This window comes from Myotis davidii, unplaced genomic scaffold, assembly GCF_000327345.1.
Source record: "Myotis davidii unplaced genomic scaffold, ASM32734v1 scaffold329, whole genome shotgun sequence".
NCBI classification, from domain to species: domain Eukaryota; kingdom Metazoa; phylum Chordata; class Mammalia; order Chiroptera; family Vespertilionidae; genus Myotis; species Myotis davidii.
The window spans coordinates 2752188-2769741 of record NW_006300374.1 but is presented as its reverse complement, the minus strand read 5'-3'; the positions used below and the strand labels follow the sequence as shown (position 1 = coordinate 2769741).

At 44.7% G+C, this 17554-nt stretch overlaps 1 protein-coding gene across 1 annotated transcript in view; it reads right to left on the bottom strand.

Moving 5' to 3' along the window:
• The window catches only part of ATP6V0A4 (ATPase, H+ transporting, lysosomal V0 subunit a4), a 40321-nt gene that overhangs the window by 3988 nt on the left and 18779 nt on the right, over window positions 1-17554 (bottom strand). The window contains exons 13-18 of the mRNA XM_006777122.2: window positions 16045-16202; window positions 14106-14199; window positions 8709-8827; window positions 6534-6750; window positions 4567-4668; window positions 1947-2057 (exon numbers count right to left, since the gene is read on the bottom strand). Coding sequence (XP_006777185.1) covers window positions 1947-2057; window positions 4567-4668; window positions 6534-6750; window positions 8709-8827; window positions 14106-14199; window positions 16045-16202 — 801 coding nt within the window. The remainder of the gene's footprint in view (window positions 1-1946; window positions 2058-4566; window positions 4669-6533; window positions 6751-8708; window positions 8828-14105; window positions 14200-16044; window positions 16203-17554) is intronic.

The following is a 17554-nucleotide window of genomic DNA, read 5'->3' as shown; positions in this document are numbered from 1 at the left end:
AGAACCACTGCTCTAAGTCCTGTACGTTCACAAGTGAAAGAAATGCTTTTGTTCTTTTTGACACGCGTGTCAGAGGTGACACATGAGCTCATTTTTTTGGTTGCTTTTTCTTTGTTAAATGGCATTTAAAAATATAAAATACATATCAAAAATATAAGTCTTTGTTTTACTATGGTTGCAAATATCAAAACATTTCTATATGTGACACGGCACCAGAGTTAAGTTAGGGTTTTTCAAAATGCTGACACGCCGAGCTCAAAAGGTTCGCCATCACTGCCCTAGGTCAACCATGCCTGCGTAATGAGGCCCCAATAAAACATCGGACAGTGAGGCTCAGGTGAGCGTCCTGGGCTGGCCATCTGCACACCTGTTACCACATGTCAGTGCTGAGAGAATAACGCGTCCCTGAGAACACAGAAGCTGCGCTTGGAGCCCTCCCAGTGGATTCCGCCTGGGTGCCTCTTCCTCTGGCTGGTTCTGATGTGTACGCTTTTGCTACAACAAAACTAAGTACTGCACTTTCCTGAGTTCTATGAGTGGGTTTATAAATGAGTCTGAGGGGACCCTGAACTTGTAACTGGCTAGTCTGAAGGGGAGGGGGGTGGTCCTGGGGAACCCCAAATTTGTGGCTGGTGTCGGAAGTCTTGGGTAGACTTGGCAGTCTGGGCACTGCGTCCTTACCCTTGAGTTCGGTTAACTCTTGGCGAGGAGAGAAGTGGGAGAGGACTTCGAGGGGGAGGCGGAGTCGAGCCTGTGTTCACCTTGCAAAGGGAGACCCAAGCATGACCACGGGGAAGGGAGGAGCCTACCAATGGAGGGGCAGCCGGGTCATGGCAGTGGTGGCCGGTGAACAGGGACTGGATGCATGTCAAGGGCATGAGGAGATCATGGGGGCTGTACTGGATAGGCTGGGCCTGGGGAGTCTGATGCTGTGCGGGTTGGATTCTAAAACATTCCAGCAAGTCTAACAGATGTAGTAATATCAATAAGCCACCAATATGGGTTATTCTCCTTACCTGGAATCTTGTAGGAACAGTTGTTCAAAGTCCAGATTTTTTCCCTCATTAGGTCTCATTGACCATCCATTCATTCAAATGATTATTTTTTCAGTAATTAACATTAGAAATGGAGCTACTCTTAGCATCCATCCGGCCTCACAGGACCCTGTCCCCACTGCAGAATAAGAATAGCGCTCCCGTGATAATCCCCAGCCAGCTCAGGACTGTGGGCCACTCCAGTCCTGGCAGAAAAGCAGTCTGGGAAAACGTGGCACATTCCTGGGGTGGGGAGTGGCTGCCCCAGACGGAAACAGGCAGGAGGGAGGAGGAAACAAAACAATTACTGAATTCACCGGAGAGCAGATAGTATTACGAAGGTTAATGAAGGAGGCTGCGACAGAGCAGGGTTGAGGCAGGAGGTGATGGAGGCTGTGCACACTTGGGTCCAGGAGGGGACTGGGAAAAAAGGATCCACTTTTTGCTTCAGTATCTAGGGCTACATTTGGGCTCTGCTCTCACGGCTTGAGGGGCTCTGATGAGAAAGCTGACTTTCGGGGCCCCGTGATGAGCCAAGGAGGCCTTCGTACCATTGATGGCCTCCGATGTCACTAGATCTGAAGGCTGACGTTCACCTCACGCTCACAGATGCAGCAGCACCCGGGCTAAAAGATTACAATACTCCTAGATGGGTTGGTAAGTAGCAGTTGTTCTGATCCTGTAGGCATCCCCTGCCCTAGGACCTCCCCAGCCTCCTGTGACTCAGCAATTACAGGGCTGCCACCAGCAGGGTCCTCTTGACCCAACCAGCTCTACTGCCCAAGTTCATTCTGATGGACTGGTGCCCACGCCCAGACGGCTCTTCAATACTTGACCACCGCCCCTGACCAGGTCCGCTTCTAGAATCTGTGCAAACTGGGAAGTCTTTCTAGGGTGTTGAGTCCCAAATACCTCTTCTTCGTAGTCCTCTTGGGCCCTGTGGGCATCTGTTCTCCTGGGAGGGTTCGAGTTGTCACCTTCAATGTCTTCAGTAGTGTGTTCTTGAATCATGGATGCCTGCAGCTGTCAGCAAGCAAGGAAATGAAGTGCTCAATTCATCCTTAGAATTAGAATCACAACAATTCCATACAAAATACAGGCTCTCATGAAATATTAGCTACGTCCCAGTCACTGTTCTAAACTCTCTCTACGTTATCTCATTTAGCCATTCACAACAATCTTTTTACATGAGCAGAGTCAACACCCCCTTTCACAGAGAGGTAAACTACAGCTCAGAAAGGTTAACAAATGTGCCCAGGACCCCAGCTGCTAAGGCTGGTTAGCAGCAGAGCCAGGATTCAAACCCAGGCGGGGATTCCAGAGCTTGTGCTTTTCTCCATGGCGCCAGAAGGTGCCAAGTGGGTCAGTCTTTATGGTATACCAACACACACACCAGAGTGCCTTTCTATTTATACACATATACACACCGTCATAAAACCATCAGTGACACCTTTGACATACTTAGCCTTGTGACCGACACATCCAGATTTTTATGGGAAAAATTAGGAAGTAATGACTGCTATGATCTGAAAGTTTGTGTCTCCCTCCAACATTCCTGTTGAAATCCTAACCTCCAAAGATGATAGCTTTAGAAGGTGGGGCCTTTGGAAGGTGACTAGGACATGAGGGTGGAGCCCTCAGGAATGGGATTCGTGCCCTTATAAAAGACACCCCAGAGAGCATCTTCACCCCCTTCCTCTATGTGAGGACGTAATGAGAAGGTGCCTTCTCACCATGAACCAGGAAGGGGCCCTACCCAGAAGGTGAATGTGCTGGAGCCTTGATCTTGGGCTTCCCAGCCTCCAGGACTATAAGCAGTGAATTTCTGCTGTTTGTACGCCACCCAACAGACTAAGACAATCACTTTTCCAACACAAATATACTTTTCTAAATAAAAACATCACTTTATAAAAATAGCTAAGCCCTAACCGGTTTGGCTCAATGGATAGAGCGTCAGCCTGCAGACTAAAAGGTTTATGGTTCAATTCCAGTCAAGGGCATGTACCTTGGTTTCGGGCACATCCCCAGTGGGGGGTGTGCAGGAAGCAGCTGATTGATATTTCTCTCTCATCGATGTTTCTAACTCTCTGTCCCTCTCCCTTCCTCTCTGTAAAAAATCAATAAAATATATATTTTTTTAAATTAAAAAAGAAATAGCTAAGGAAAAAATCCAAGGGGGTGGGGGGAGGGATCAAGGTGTAGTCACCATTCAGTTTGGCCTGGTTTTATCCCTGAGTTTCAATCAGCTATTTCTTCCCAGTCACTGTGAAACTTAATGTCCCATGCTGCCGTAGAATGACTTCACGGGAGGAGTGTTGCAAATTAGGCATGAAAGTATCAGTACCTTTCTTTCTTCAGCAAGTCTGCACCTAATGTTTGCAGGTCCCTGGGCAAAGGTCACAATGGAAGTCCATGTGTTATATGTTTAAATATTGAAACGTTATAAACTAAGCCAACATATTCCTAGTAAAATATGTTCTAGTCTCCTATCTTGAGAAACAAACCCTCTTAAGAACTTGAAAGGCCAGGTTCAAATTCAGAGTCCCAGGAGAGCTGGCCTGCATGATGACACACCACTTTCTCCTCATCTCCGGTCCCCTCCCACAGCGGGAGGGCCGGTGTGCACGTGTGGATACTGCCCCCACACTGTCCATGCTCACCTACACTCTCCACGCCAGGAGCTAGCTGTGCCAGTGCTGTGGCTGGACCTTTGTAGAGCCCAAAAATGGGCTTGAGTCCGTCTGGATGGGAATGCCAGGGACCAGGTGCCGACAGGGGGCCCTGGGTTCATGGTTCCCTGCCCTATGGCGAGGAATGTGACTTAAGATAACATTACTTTGTCTTCTTCAAATCCTATTTTCTCTCTCCGTCAACTGAAGGGAGAAAATATCACAGAAAAAATAAAAGATAGTTTCTCCACTTTCATCCCTAACTCAGCCTTTTCTAGTCCTATGCTGGAATTAGTTAAAATAAACATGAGTAACTTGGTAAAAGCATGATACTGGAGCTTGTGAATGTTAGTGACTCTTCTCCCCAGTCAAAACAGACTTTGTAGTCAGTCCCTTTAGCTAACATCTCATGCTGTTTGACCTAGGTGCTGTCTGAAATAAAATAATCAATTTTAAATTAGTTACTCGCAACTCTCTAAAACACATGTGCCAAAGCACATGCACAGGAAGTTATAGAACACTATTTGTAATTACCAAACTTGGAAACAAGCCAAATAACTATCAGCATCTAAATGGTAACTAAATTGTGGTATATTCATGCAAAGGAGTATTTTATATCACACACACACACACACACACACACACACACACACACACAAAAGCAAAGTTTGCAAGACATAAGGCCTGCTTGGCCTTAATAGAACATTATTCTGGAAAAGTCAAACTCTATAGAAAGAGAACATATCTGGGGAAGTCCAGTTACCTACCTCGCCACTGTCTTTCAGGTCTGGTCCACCCAGCATGCTCTCTCAACCCCAGACTCTCTCAACCACAGTGAGTGAACTGAAAGGAATGACTCTTACCTGGGATTTCCGATGATTGGCTCTAAGAATAAATGGCTTAATCAGAAGCATCCACGGTACAGAAATCAAAGCCATAACAACAAAGAAACTTTGGACTTCTTGCTGCAAGACCAGAATGGTAAGATCCTATCACTTTAAGGTGATCACACAGCATACTTTGTATGATAAAAATGCTAAGTGTGCGTCATTTCAGTTGCATTTTATTTTATTTTTTAATATTTTTATTGATTTCAGAGAGGAAAGGAGAGGGAGAGATAGAAACATCAATGATAAGAGAGAATTATCAATTGGCTGCCTCCTGCACGCCTTCTACTGGTGATGGAGTCCATGACCTGGGCATGTGCCCTGACCGGAAATTGAACCCTGACCTCCTGGTTCATAGGTCAACTCAACCACTGAGCCATGCCAGCCAGGCCTATTTGTCCATTTTAAACCAGGCTTCCCCCCTCATGTTGTACAAGCAACTGGAGATTTTTATTATCTGTTGCTCTTCTTCAATAGTCAAGCACGACAGTAAGACACCCAGGACAGTGATGGGAAGAGGCTGTATTTATCAACCTACATTGTCTCTCCCAGCTGCTTGACCCAAAAATGAGGTTATAGAAACTTCAAACTGTGTCAAGATAATTCATCTTCATACTAGGGCTTGGGGAAACCAGACAACCCCAACGATGTTTTTAATGAGAAAAAAAACTGGAAAAGCCATGCTCACTGCATATTCCAGACTAAGTGAGGGCTTCTGTCTTCATGAAAAGGGCTATTAGCACGCGAACTGTTTGATGAATTTCAGTCCTTTGCCTAAAAGTGAAGACTTGCTTGGGAAATCCAAGTAAATTTTCATCTAGACTCAGGCAATGAGTAAATTAACCTTCCAAATACATTCATTTAATGCTAACAGCTAAGGTGGTTCAAGGTTACCATTGACGTATAACAAAAAGATAGGGTACCACCAGGGAACTTCCAGAGGTGTAAGTCTTCTCTGGTTATTATTGAAAATAGTCTCTTATTTTTTCATTAAAAAAAAAATAGCCCCATCACAGGGCATTTTTTCCTTCTTATTTGCTGCTTCTGAAGGGAAGGAGAATACAAGTAGGAATCAAACTCATGAGGACATGCAGGGCGATGGGAGGAGCCCGACTTTCGCCAGGGCACCAGCATGAACACTCACTGCTGGGACAGGTGCACTGCAGGGTCCTCTGGCATTGGGAAATTCACCCAAGAACTTGACCCCGAGGAATCACGACCTATATACGTGGGCCTTCCTTTATTAAAAACCCGACCTTCAAGCAATATTATCAGGTTAATCGCTGGGAGAGGCCAGGGGAAGAGAACTATCTGTGCTACCAAAGAATGACTCACTGAGTGCTATTTATATCCAGCTCCCATGGAACATTTATACTGTTTAAAAATAAAATATCAAGTAGAGAGTGAAGCTGAAATAAATGGAAGCAATCAGAGTGGCAAAAAGTCTGACTGTTGGGCGGTGCTGTCCACAGAGGAAGAGCCCAGAGGAAAACAAGAGATAAAAACTCAACGAGCCAGCGGAAGCCCCCAGAAGAGCCTGACATGTGAACAGAGGGACTCCTCTTCCTGGTCCCATTTCCATTTTCTTTCTTGTAAACCTTAGCTAGAGTTTATTTTTATTTTATTTTTTAAAATATATTTTTATTAATTTCAGAGAGGAAGGGAGGAAAGAGAGATAGAAACATCAATGATGAGAGAGAATCATTGATCAGCTGCCACCTGCATGCCCTCCACTGGGGATGGAGCCTGCAACCCGGGCATGTGCCCTTGACTGGAATCAAACCCAAGACCCTTCAGTCTGCAGGCCAACGCTCTAGCCACTGAGCCAAACTGCTTAGGGCAAGATAGCTCAGTCTTGCAAATAACTAGTCTCTGTGGTACTCAAGAGTATGAGAGAGATCTACCATAAGTAGGTGCATAAAAGAAGAAAAATCCCATAATACCTGATGTTTGTACAGGGGTGCATTCGAGGGGTCGTTATAGTTAAACATAAACATGTTGATGAAGTGGATGAGGATGCTGGGGGCCTTCTGGGACACGTGGACATCGTAGTAGCACCATTTGAAAATGATCATGAAAACCAGGTATCCAAACAGGCACAGCATAAAAATCATCTCCGGAATAAATTGCAGAAGGATGTTGAGCATTTTTCTGAAGTATCTGGGGTTGGACACACACACACACACACACACACACACACACACAAAGACAGAACATTGAGAAAAAATATCAGTAACTAGTTATTCTTCCCAAAGCATAAAATGTTAACTGCATTCATTCCCCTGGGAAGCAGCAATCATGCACGGATGGAAAGGAAAGTGCTTTTGCACAAAAGATTTGGAGAGAACCAAAGTCTAGAGGTTACGTCTGAAGCAAAGACTGAGCCCACACAGTCAGTTGGCGATTTGGCCAAAGCTTCAAATGCAGGCCCAGCTCATATCAACACAATGAAAACACACGGGTATATAGGGGTGCCTTGAGAGCTTTCCTCTTAAGATAGGGGGGCAAAGTAGGGCCCTTGGGTTTTTATAGCCTGCAAGTTAAAAATGGTTTTCATATTTGAAAATGGCGGGGGGGTGGGGGGGACAGGACTAAAAAGAATACTATTTATGATACATGATACTTACACAAAATTCAAATTTCAGCATTCATACATCAAGTTTTATTGGAACGGTCACACTCACCCCCCTACATATTTGTATTGTCAACGGCAGTTTTCACGTTACCATCTGACCTCAAAAGTCTAAAAGATTTACTATCTGTCCCTTTGCAGAGAATGCATGCCAACTCCAGCTCTAAGGCCTTGGGTTGCACAGAAAAAGTTGGGGGCACCCAAGTGAAAAATATTCGAAAGAGCCCCATACCATGCTTTGTTAAATGGCAAGAACTAGAAAAGGAGATCCATGGGAAAAAAAAGGATTATCAGAGATACGTGAGGCCAGCCTGACACTCAATGATGCCAAATAAGGTCTAGGCAGAAAGTGCCGTCTGGGATTCTGTCTCACCGAATCCGCATAGAACTTCCAGGCAGGCAGGAGCACCAGGGTGCTCGTCATTGGTTTGCACACCAAGTACTTCCAATATTTCAGTAGAACTGTACTTCTTCGGCCTTTCAGATCAGGGGTCACTGTGTGACTGGCTCTGGCCAATGAAATGGGAACAGAAGTGGCAGGTGTCACTTTGGGGTGGAAATTTAAGCTTCAATGGTAATTGACCAGTCTCCTTCCACCATGGCGACTGGCAGTGCACCACTGGTAGCTGCCTGTCAGCCCAGGTCCCAGTGTGAAGACAACAGGCACAGAGCCCCCGGTGGTCCTACAGTGGGCATGTCATGGTCTGTAGCTTAGCAACTGAGATTTGGGGGTTATTTGTTACCTCCAATAACCTAACTCATTCTGACTACTATATTCTCATTCTATAAAAGAAAGCAAGCTCAGAGATGTTAAGCAACATGTCCATGGACACACAGATATGAAAAATTGGAAGCAGTACTTAAGCTTCTGATTCCAAACCCTGTATCATGTGTGTGGCCTCATGCTGCCCTCACTCTTAAACTACATGGCAGCAACTCCTACCAGCTGCCAGGTCCACACAGGGCAACTCTGAACAGGCACTGTGGACGCTGGCTTCAAAGATTTACACCTGCAGCGGAAGCAGGTTGGAGAAGCTTTACAGAGATGGTTCTTGATCAAAGGAAAGGAATAGGCAGAACATTAACAGCCAAAGAAGGGAGAGGGTGCTGCCGACAGGAAGAAATGACACCAAAGGGAATTTAGAATTTGAGGGCGCTTTGGCAAAAGGCACTGTGTCCCCACTGGTGGGAGCTGGTGGGAGCTAAGCCTTGATATACAGGAACAAGCCTTTCAGGTTGGGGGGACACCAGGTGCTGCGGGCTTGCCAGCCTCATTCTGAACCCGCATGAAAATATTACTCACCTTTGAGAAGTTCAGCTGAGAAACAGAGGGCCCATTTCCAGGCACCAGCTTGTCCTGGCTCACGCCAAGAGACACGGGGAAGGAACCTCACACAGAGGGACACGGGGCACAACCGGTGTCCCTGTCACCGCTCATCGTCAATGGGGTCAGACCAACAGGCAGAAAGAGAATCCTGAAACTCACATGTGGTTGAAAAGGCTGAGAATGACGCCAAAAGTCATCTGGACGATTCCCAGGATCACCGACATCTTCATTTTATAGGAGTTCAAGAACGTTAGCTTGTTGGAAGCCAAGTTCCAAATCTGGGTGGGAAACGTGAAGACATGCTTGAGGCCAGAATGTGGACATCCTACCAGGGTTGGGGACAACCGCACAATTTCCCCTGAGAAGTTGCTCTGGGATCCAGTCTCTAATTTCAGTCCAGTCCCACTCAGGCATTTTAGGTTCGAAAAGGACCAAGCCCCTTACAAATGCAACTCTGATGACAAAAGTGTCCGAACCATTAGTGCCAGTAAAATATCAAGTGGCTGGAAGGAAACTGGAGGGGTGGGTCCTACATGATTTTTCCCTGATCTAAATGAAAATAAATCATTAAATATTATGGAGATCCCAAACTTGCCTCGGTTCCCTTAATAAAAGTGTAGATCTCTGGCCCATGAACTTATCCAATCCCTTCTTTAAAAAAAATTTTTTTTCACAAAGGAAGGGAGAGGGAGAGATAGAAACATCAATGCTGAGAATCATTAATTAGCTGTTTCCTGCACACCACACACTGGGGATGGAGCCCGCAACCCAGGCATGTGCCCTGACCGGGAATCAAGTCATGACCTCCTGGTTCATAAGTCGATGCTCAACCACTGAGCCACACCAGCTGGGCTATCCAATCCCTTCTTAATAATAAATAACATGTCTGACTTTGAAAGTCTGTAGTGCTTCACATTATAAGGCATCTTCCAGGCCCTTCTCAAGAAGTCACTGTTGTAGCCTGTTTATTAGCACTGTAGGTAAGGCATGGTCCCTGCCTTCTCTGAAGTTCCTGTTTGTCAACTTGCAAAGTGATGGGCATGTGTATCTGCCCGCCCCCAGGAGAACAACTCAGACAGAAAGTGCCCCCAGTGGTCAGGGTCTCATGCTGATTAGTGACCAGTAACCAACGTTCATCTTCCCCACAGAAATCTTAAACTCCCTGTAGTTTCCAATCCCCACCCTCAGGCAAATGACCCAAGTCCTCTCCACTACCTCTGACACCTCTCCAACTTCAGGCACATCCCCAAGGGCCTGCCAGACACATCTTGAGGGCTTGTCATACTGCATCTCAAAGGTAACGAAGCCACAAACTTCTCTTTCCTCCTTCAGTAACTCAGGGTCAGCATTCACCTAGGCACAGTCTCAATGCATAGTCACCTGCCCTCTCCCCCATGCACACACGGGGCAGGGACCACATCTCACTGCTTCTTTACAATGTCCTGAGTGGCTCCCAGCTGGACAATCACTAAGGAGGTCACTGGAAAGGTGAGAGAAGGGACACCAGTGACGGTGCCCACACACCAGAGCCTCCCCGCCTCCCTGTGTGCCTCGACCTCTAAGCTGCACCAGACTTGCCCTCCACGGTCTGCTCCTCCTTTGCCCACCTGGTTAGCCAACCCCACAGGATCCCTCCGCTTCGTGAGGGCAGGGTAACTAGCATGCTGCAGAGCCAGCCAAACCTGATAAACCAGCCACGCTCATCGGTCACACATCAAGCTCCTTAAATGTGTTTACCCTCTTTAATTCTAACAAAAATCCCATGAGATAGAGACATTTGTCCTCCCTTCGCTTTGGTTTCAGTTGTCCGTGGTCAACTGTGGTCTGAAAATATTAAATGGAAAATTCCAGAAATAAACAATTCATAAGTTTTAAATCGTGTGCCATTCTGAGAAGTATGATGAGATCTCACACTGTCCCTTTCCATCCCACCTGAGTCACGAGCCATTACGTTGTCCAGCGTCTCCGCACTGTACATGCTTCCTGCCCATTAGTTACTGAGTAGCCTTAGCTAGCGGATCAATGCTAACATCGTATTGATACTAACAGTGCTTGTGTTCAAGTCACCCTTATGTTACTTAATAATAACCCCGAGGTGACGCTGGCAATTCAGATATGCCAAAGAGAACTTATGAGGTGCTTCCTTAAAGTAAAAAAGTAAGCACAGTATAACAAGATATTTTGAGATAGAGACCATATTCATATAACTTTTATTTCAGTATATTGTTATAATTGTTCTATTTTATTATTGTTAATCTCTTACTATGTCTTATTCGTAAATTTTCTTTATCATAGGTATGTATGTACAGGAAAAATCATAGTGTACACACATGGAGTCAGTACTATCCACGGACTCAGGCATCCACTGGGGGTCTTGGGACATGTCCCCATGAATAAGGGAGGACAACTCTACAAGGATTCCCAATTTACATGTGAGGGAATTTATCTTAATTTCGAGGAAACTGAGTTACTTAAACACCTAGGAAGAAATAATACAATAGCAAATGGAGCATTTACCCCATTTATGCACTAAACTCTTTCTAGGTATTTTACGTGTGAAAATCACTTAATCTTCTTGTTACAGGAGAAAAACATGTCTTGTCTTCCCCCATTGTTAGTGGGAGTGGACTTCTTGGGGTTCCACTGGAATAAGCATTTCCAGAGGCCCCCACAGGAGGAGGCGATGGAGTAGAAAGCTTTATTTCCATGGGATTACGCTCCTGGGTTTCCAAAGTCCCATTTCCCCTAGTCGAGCTATAGAAGAAATGTAGCTGGGGTGTCAGTAGAGCTCAAATCAGAGCCAATGTCCAGAGTTTCAGGCCAGGAACTAAACACAGGCTGCCTGATTCCATCACCACTGTTATGTTCACTTCTTATAAAATATTCACAGACACCATAGAAAGACCACACAGCTCCGATAGCCAAGTGTTTCGTGATTTGATTCAAAATAGATGATGCATTCAGTCAATAAATGCAGCTGTAGAGGTTTACATTATGCAAACATCAAACCCGTCATTCATGTATGTAAGTGCTAACATAGGCACAGAGATGTTCTGTTTAACAGGTTGTCTCTGGGACTAGGACGGCAGGAACCGGAGAGGCGGGAAAGACAAGTCTTTCTTTTCATTTTTACAGTATTTTGTGTTATATGGATTCTTAATCATACATATTATTATTTTATGATCAAAAGACCATAAATTTTAAAAAAATCTAAATGCGACCTGGAGGATTATTTTCAACTCTCCACCTGCTCTTTCACCCTCACATTTTCCTTTCTTTTTTGACTGGTGGACAGGTGACAGAAACTGCACACAGAGCAGGAACTCTGGAAGCTCAGTTCTGAGATGTGAGTTATACCACCCTCCCTTCGTGGGGAGCAGCCCTGGACCATCTAATGCGGGCTGTGAGGGGAAGAGAGAGGACAGTGGGAGCAACATGATTCAAAGCAAGGCCAATCAGACCCTAAAACCACCCCCTTGGGACTCCCCCATCTGCTTGCTAATGAGGAAACTCCTAGGACCAGAGATAAAGCCTTCCCGTCTATAAAAATAATAACTTGCATATCTTTTTAGCACTTTGCAGCTTGCAAACCAGCTTTCAAGGACTTTACCTCTTTTGCTAAAACTTGGAATGCAAGTGCCCCTGGGAAGCAAGCATCAACACACCCTGGGTAATGCTTTCTTTTTTAAAAAATATATTTTTATTTATTTCATAGAGGAGGGGAGGAGTAATAACATCAGTGATGAGAGAGAATCATTGACTGGCTGTTTCCTGCACGCCCTCTACTGGGGATTGAGCCCACAACCCGGGTATGTGCCCTTGACCAGAATCAAACCCGGGACCCTTCAGTCTACAGGTCGATGCTCTATCCACTGAGCCAAACCAGGTACGGCCTGGGTAATGTTTTCTGGGTTATTTTTGTTTTTTTTAAATTTTCACCAGAGGATATTTTTTTCATTTTAGAGTAGCGGTTCTTAACCTGTGGGTTGCGACCCTTTGGGGGTCGAATGACCCTTTCACAGGGGTCACCTAAGACCATCGGAAAACACATATATAATTACATATTGTTTTTGTGATTAATCACTATGCTTTAATTATGTTCAATTTACAACAATGAAAAGACATCCTGCATATCAGATATTTACATTACAATTCATAACAGTAGCAAAATTAGTTATGAAGTAGCAATGAAAATAATTTTATGGTTGGGGGTCACCAAAACATGAGAAACTGTATTAAAGGGTTGAGGCATTAGGAAGGTTGAGAACCACCGTTTTAGAGAGCGTATTAGGGGGGTCAGGGGGGTGGGGAGGGAGAGAGAAACCTCACTGTGAGAAAGACACATCAACTGGTTGCCTCCTGCATGTGCCCCAACCAGGGCCAGAGCCTACAACTGAGGCATGTGCCCTTGACTGGAACCAAACTACCCACTGAGCCAACAGAAAAGCTAGGGCACTTTCTGTTTTTATAAGGGAGGGGAGGAGGGCAGGCAGTGGGAAGATCCAGGAAAACAAGAGGAGAGAGATGACCCACAAGATAGGAGAGACCACACAACCAACGTTAGGGCCAGTGCTGTTCTCTCTTAACTGTCAGCAACTAAACCTGAGCTTTTGGGTTCTCTGTCACAAAAAGAGCTTATAAGATACACTTCTGGACTGCGTCTGCCAAGTTCAGGTCTAGACCACCCATGCTCATTTGGAGCACAAGGCTGCCACCTAGTGGCGATCTGCGCTGGGCCACTATCTGTGGGTGTCTTCTGGAAAACCCCTTCATATCCAGTGTGCAGAATCACTTTCACTTTGCTCAGCTCAAATCCAATTGAGATAGATATAACAAACAAAACCTGACAATCTCTTTTTCCACTCGTATCAATTCTAGGCAGTAAAATTAAACAAAAAATAAAAGCAAATCCATATGTTTCTAGGAAAAAAAATGTTACTCCACTGCAAGAAAATGCCCAAGTAGGAAACTTGATTAGGATGCTAAATTGATGATCTAATATGCATACTTCCCAGGAACCCAGGGCTTTTTAAAAGAAGCAATCATTGCCCAGCCGGCGTGGCTCAGTGGTTGAGCGTCGACCTATGAACCAGGAGGTCAGGGTTGATTCCCAGTCAGGGCACATGCCCAGGTTGTGGGCTCAATCCCTAGCAGGGGGTGCACAGGAGGCAACTGATCAGTGATTCTCTCTCATCACTGATATTTCTCTCTCTCTCCCTCTCCTTTCCTCTCTGAAATCAATAAAAAAAAAAGTCTTTTTAAAAAAGAAGCAGTCATTAACCGCCAAGGCATAAGTGATGGAGAACGAGGCAGATGTTTGGGGAATTGTATGGAAAATGACCCAGGGGCTGGGTAAAGGATGCAGGCAGAACACTTACTTGAAGTCAGCGCAGTGTGTCACAAAAACCTCCCGTCCATGTAATTCTATCTCAACACAAGTTGGTTGATTTGATAGGTTCTGGCACTTCTTCTCCCCCACCCCCCACTCCCCCCGATTTCTCCTCAGCCAGTCATTTAACCATTTAATAACTATTTAAGCCCAGAGGACGTTGTTACCGGATCAATCCCGAATGGGTATGGGTTCCCAGAGTACACGCCTGGAATGGCGGGGTTCAGCTGTAAAAGTGGATTTGTCTCCATCGTTTCCATGCTACAGAGGGAGAAAGGCAAAAACAAAAACAAAGCCAGTGAGTGACCAAAGGCAGGAAAAAGTACTAGGGTGCCGTCTGTCGAGCCAATCACAGCTAACTGCTGGTGCAACGCATCAGTTCGGCTCATTTGGTTATTCCATGAATGGTACTGAATCCCCACTGTGTGCCAAGTACTGTCCTGTGGCCTGAGCAACAGAAATGACCCGCCAACCCCCAAGGAATATATAGTCTAAGCTTTCAAAGCGCTCCAGCTTGGTGGGGTACATATAGTAAAAAAAATATATACACTGAGTGGCCAGATTATTATGACCACCTGATTTGTTTATAGGCAAATTAGCCGTACACTGCATCGTACGGGATATGGAAGCCGAAGGCCTGTTCGAACACCTTTGCTGTTTGCAGTTACCAAGATAAAACGTCTTCAATTCGCACAGAAACACAAGGATTGGACAGTCGAGCATTGGAAAAGAGCCATGTGATCCGATGAATCTCATTTCCAGTTGCATCTTTCCGTTGTGTTAATTATGAAAGATACATTAATACATAAGTTTATAGTAAAATGCCCAATCAGTTTTCATTAAAAAAACTAAGAAGGCACAGGATATATATGGATGGGTGGCTCAAATATGTAATTGCCTTTTCTGCCCTTCAGATATTTAATGAAAAAGAAAAATTTCTACCAAAAACCCCACTAAAATATAATAAATCTATAAAAAATCATTTTGAAGGTCTATGAGCAATTAAAATGTTTTTAAAAGACATTAAAACAATGGCTTTAACTTGTTAGGCCTATACTTTTGAAAAATTAGTACACATACATGGAGATCTATATATATATCCCCCGTTCAAAGGCTGTTAAATTGCGTTGTTTACCCATATCTTCAGAAAAAAAATCACTTCTACTGTCGTGGTAAACAGCCTACTTCCCTATTTATAATGGTCTGGCCCTCTAGCAACTTCAGCGTGAAATTATAGCTAATTTGCCTACAAACGTCAGGTGGTCATAATAATCTGGCCATTCGGTGTATATTCTACATCAGAAAAAAGGTAGGGGTAGGGATGAAGGAGTCTACAGAAATAGATCCCTGGCCACCCTAGACATACACAGTCCTAACAACACGCCTCAGGGCAAGGGGTTAGATTTCAGTAGCAGAAGCGTGTTTGTGTGTCCACAAACCAGAAAGCCACCCCTGACGAGAGAGAACTGGCCGGGTACCCACAGCTAAGCCTGCTGTTGAACATAAACAATTTCACAGAACACCAACATCAGACAAGGCCATTCTGTGACCGTGATGGATCCAGACAAAAGCAAGACCATTCCACAACCATATCTGATATCAGAGTATGGACATAGCAACAGAAGGACGTTGTCCAAATCACAAAAATGACCAGAGATAACCTTTATCCTCTTAGAGGCCAAGTCCTGTAAGTCAGTCCTTTCTTCTTTTTTAAAAAAATATATTTTTATTGATTTCAGAGAGGAAGGGAGAGGTAGAAATATCAATGATGAGAGAGAACCACTGATTGGCTGTCTCATGCTGTGGATCGAGCCCTCAACCCAGACATGTGCCCTGACCGGGAATCGAACTGTGAATTCCTGGTTCATGGGTTGACACTCAACCACTGAGCCACACCAGCCGGGCAGTTGAGCTAAAGTTTTAAAAACTATTTCCATGTGTTACAGTTACCAGCACAGTTACTGAGGAAGTGGCACAAGTTCTCATGCTCAGTTGAGAAAATGGCATTATTTGTTGAATTTGTGGGTACACCTCTGGGTCGAGCCAGGCGTAGATTTGCTCAGCCATAGGTGGCCAGGGAAAACCCATCCCTGTCTGTGAACTTACTTCCATGTGCCATTTCTGAACATGGGTCGGACGCTCCAAGAAGAGCCGAAGATGTTGAAAGCCTTGGAGAAGCAGTCGTTGTAAATGAAGCCCGTGTAAATGGAGAAGATGCCCATGAGGAGGATGAGGTAGCGCCCCTGGAAGAAGGTGTTCCAGATCTGGCCTCGGGGAGACAGAGAGGACTGTCAGTGAGCTCTGAGCCAGTGTGTGATCAGGTCTCTCCACAGCAAGGCACGCAGGCCCTATACAGAGGGGCTACGCGATGAGGCAGGCACCGAAGTGGCCCAGAGAGCAAGAGCACACACATGATTTTCCTGAGCTTCTACAGGTGACTCTGAAAAGTCCCAGACTGGCCGTTGCTATTGTGGAAACAAGCATAGAGGCCTCATATGCTTGAATTCAGCCTTGGTTAGAAAAATGTGATTAAAGCAGAAACTGAGGCCTCACCTGTGGAAAGGGGGACTTGAAAGTGGGTGGCTGTGTCTCCAGCACTTCCAGGAGGTAAGCACTGAGCTGGCTGCTAAATTTTACTGCAAGTCAAATCTATACTCCTTTTTGGGGGGATTGAGAGGGGTCCTCCATTAAAAGTTGAGTTTCTAAGTACATCCACTAAGAAGAGAAAGTGCTTTCTCCCGATACTGCAGGATGTGCACCAACCATCAGAACCGCTGAGTGGGACTTGCAGATTTCAAATATTTATTACAGGAAACTACATCTGTTAAAATGCTTGTCATGAGCCCTGGCCAGGCTGCTCAGTTGGTTAGAGCTTCATCCCGAAATAACAAGGTTGTGGGTTCAACCCCAGGTCAGGGCATGTACAAGAATCAACGAATAAGTGTACAACAAATCAATGTTTCTTTCACTCTTCCTCTCTCTCCTTTCCTTTCTCTCTAAATAAAATGCTTGTCATGAAAACTGTATTGGCCATAGGTAGATTTGTCACTAACCTTGCTTATGATTAACTCACTCTGACATCACTGAACTAGCTCTAGTTAAGTCAACCTGTAAAAAATAGATTGCAGATAAAATTCAGAACATAGCTAAAGGCATGTTTGTACTTTGTAAAATGCAATATCAGCGGCCACAAAGTGACGTCAACTTTGAAACAATGCAACTCTTGAGTTGTTTCAACCTTCACATCGCTCTGTGAGGGAACTTCATGGAAGGTACAGAACTTCAAATGTGAAAGTGAAGACATGGTGTTCGGGATGCCTGTGTTTCAGAAGAACACTGAGTGTGGGCTTGTGGGGAAAGGGCTCTGCCATAAAAAATTATTTGTGCTATTTTAAGTGAAAAAAAGGAGGCTACAAATTAATATGCACTATTTGATCCCAATTTCTAAAATTATATATTTTTGTCTAAGCACAGAAAGGAAACTAGAAAGGTAATACAGAAACACTCATTGTAATTTTTTTCTAAATAGATGGCTATATTTTCCCAAATTTTACAATGAACATATATTGCTTTTATAATCAAAGAAAAAAAATCAATATTAGCAAAAAAGGAGGGG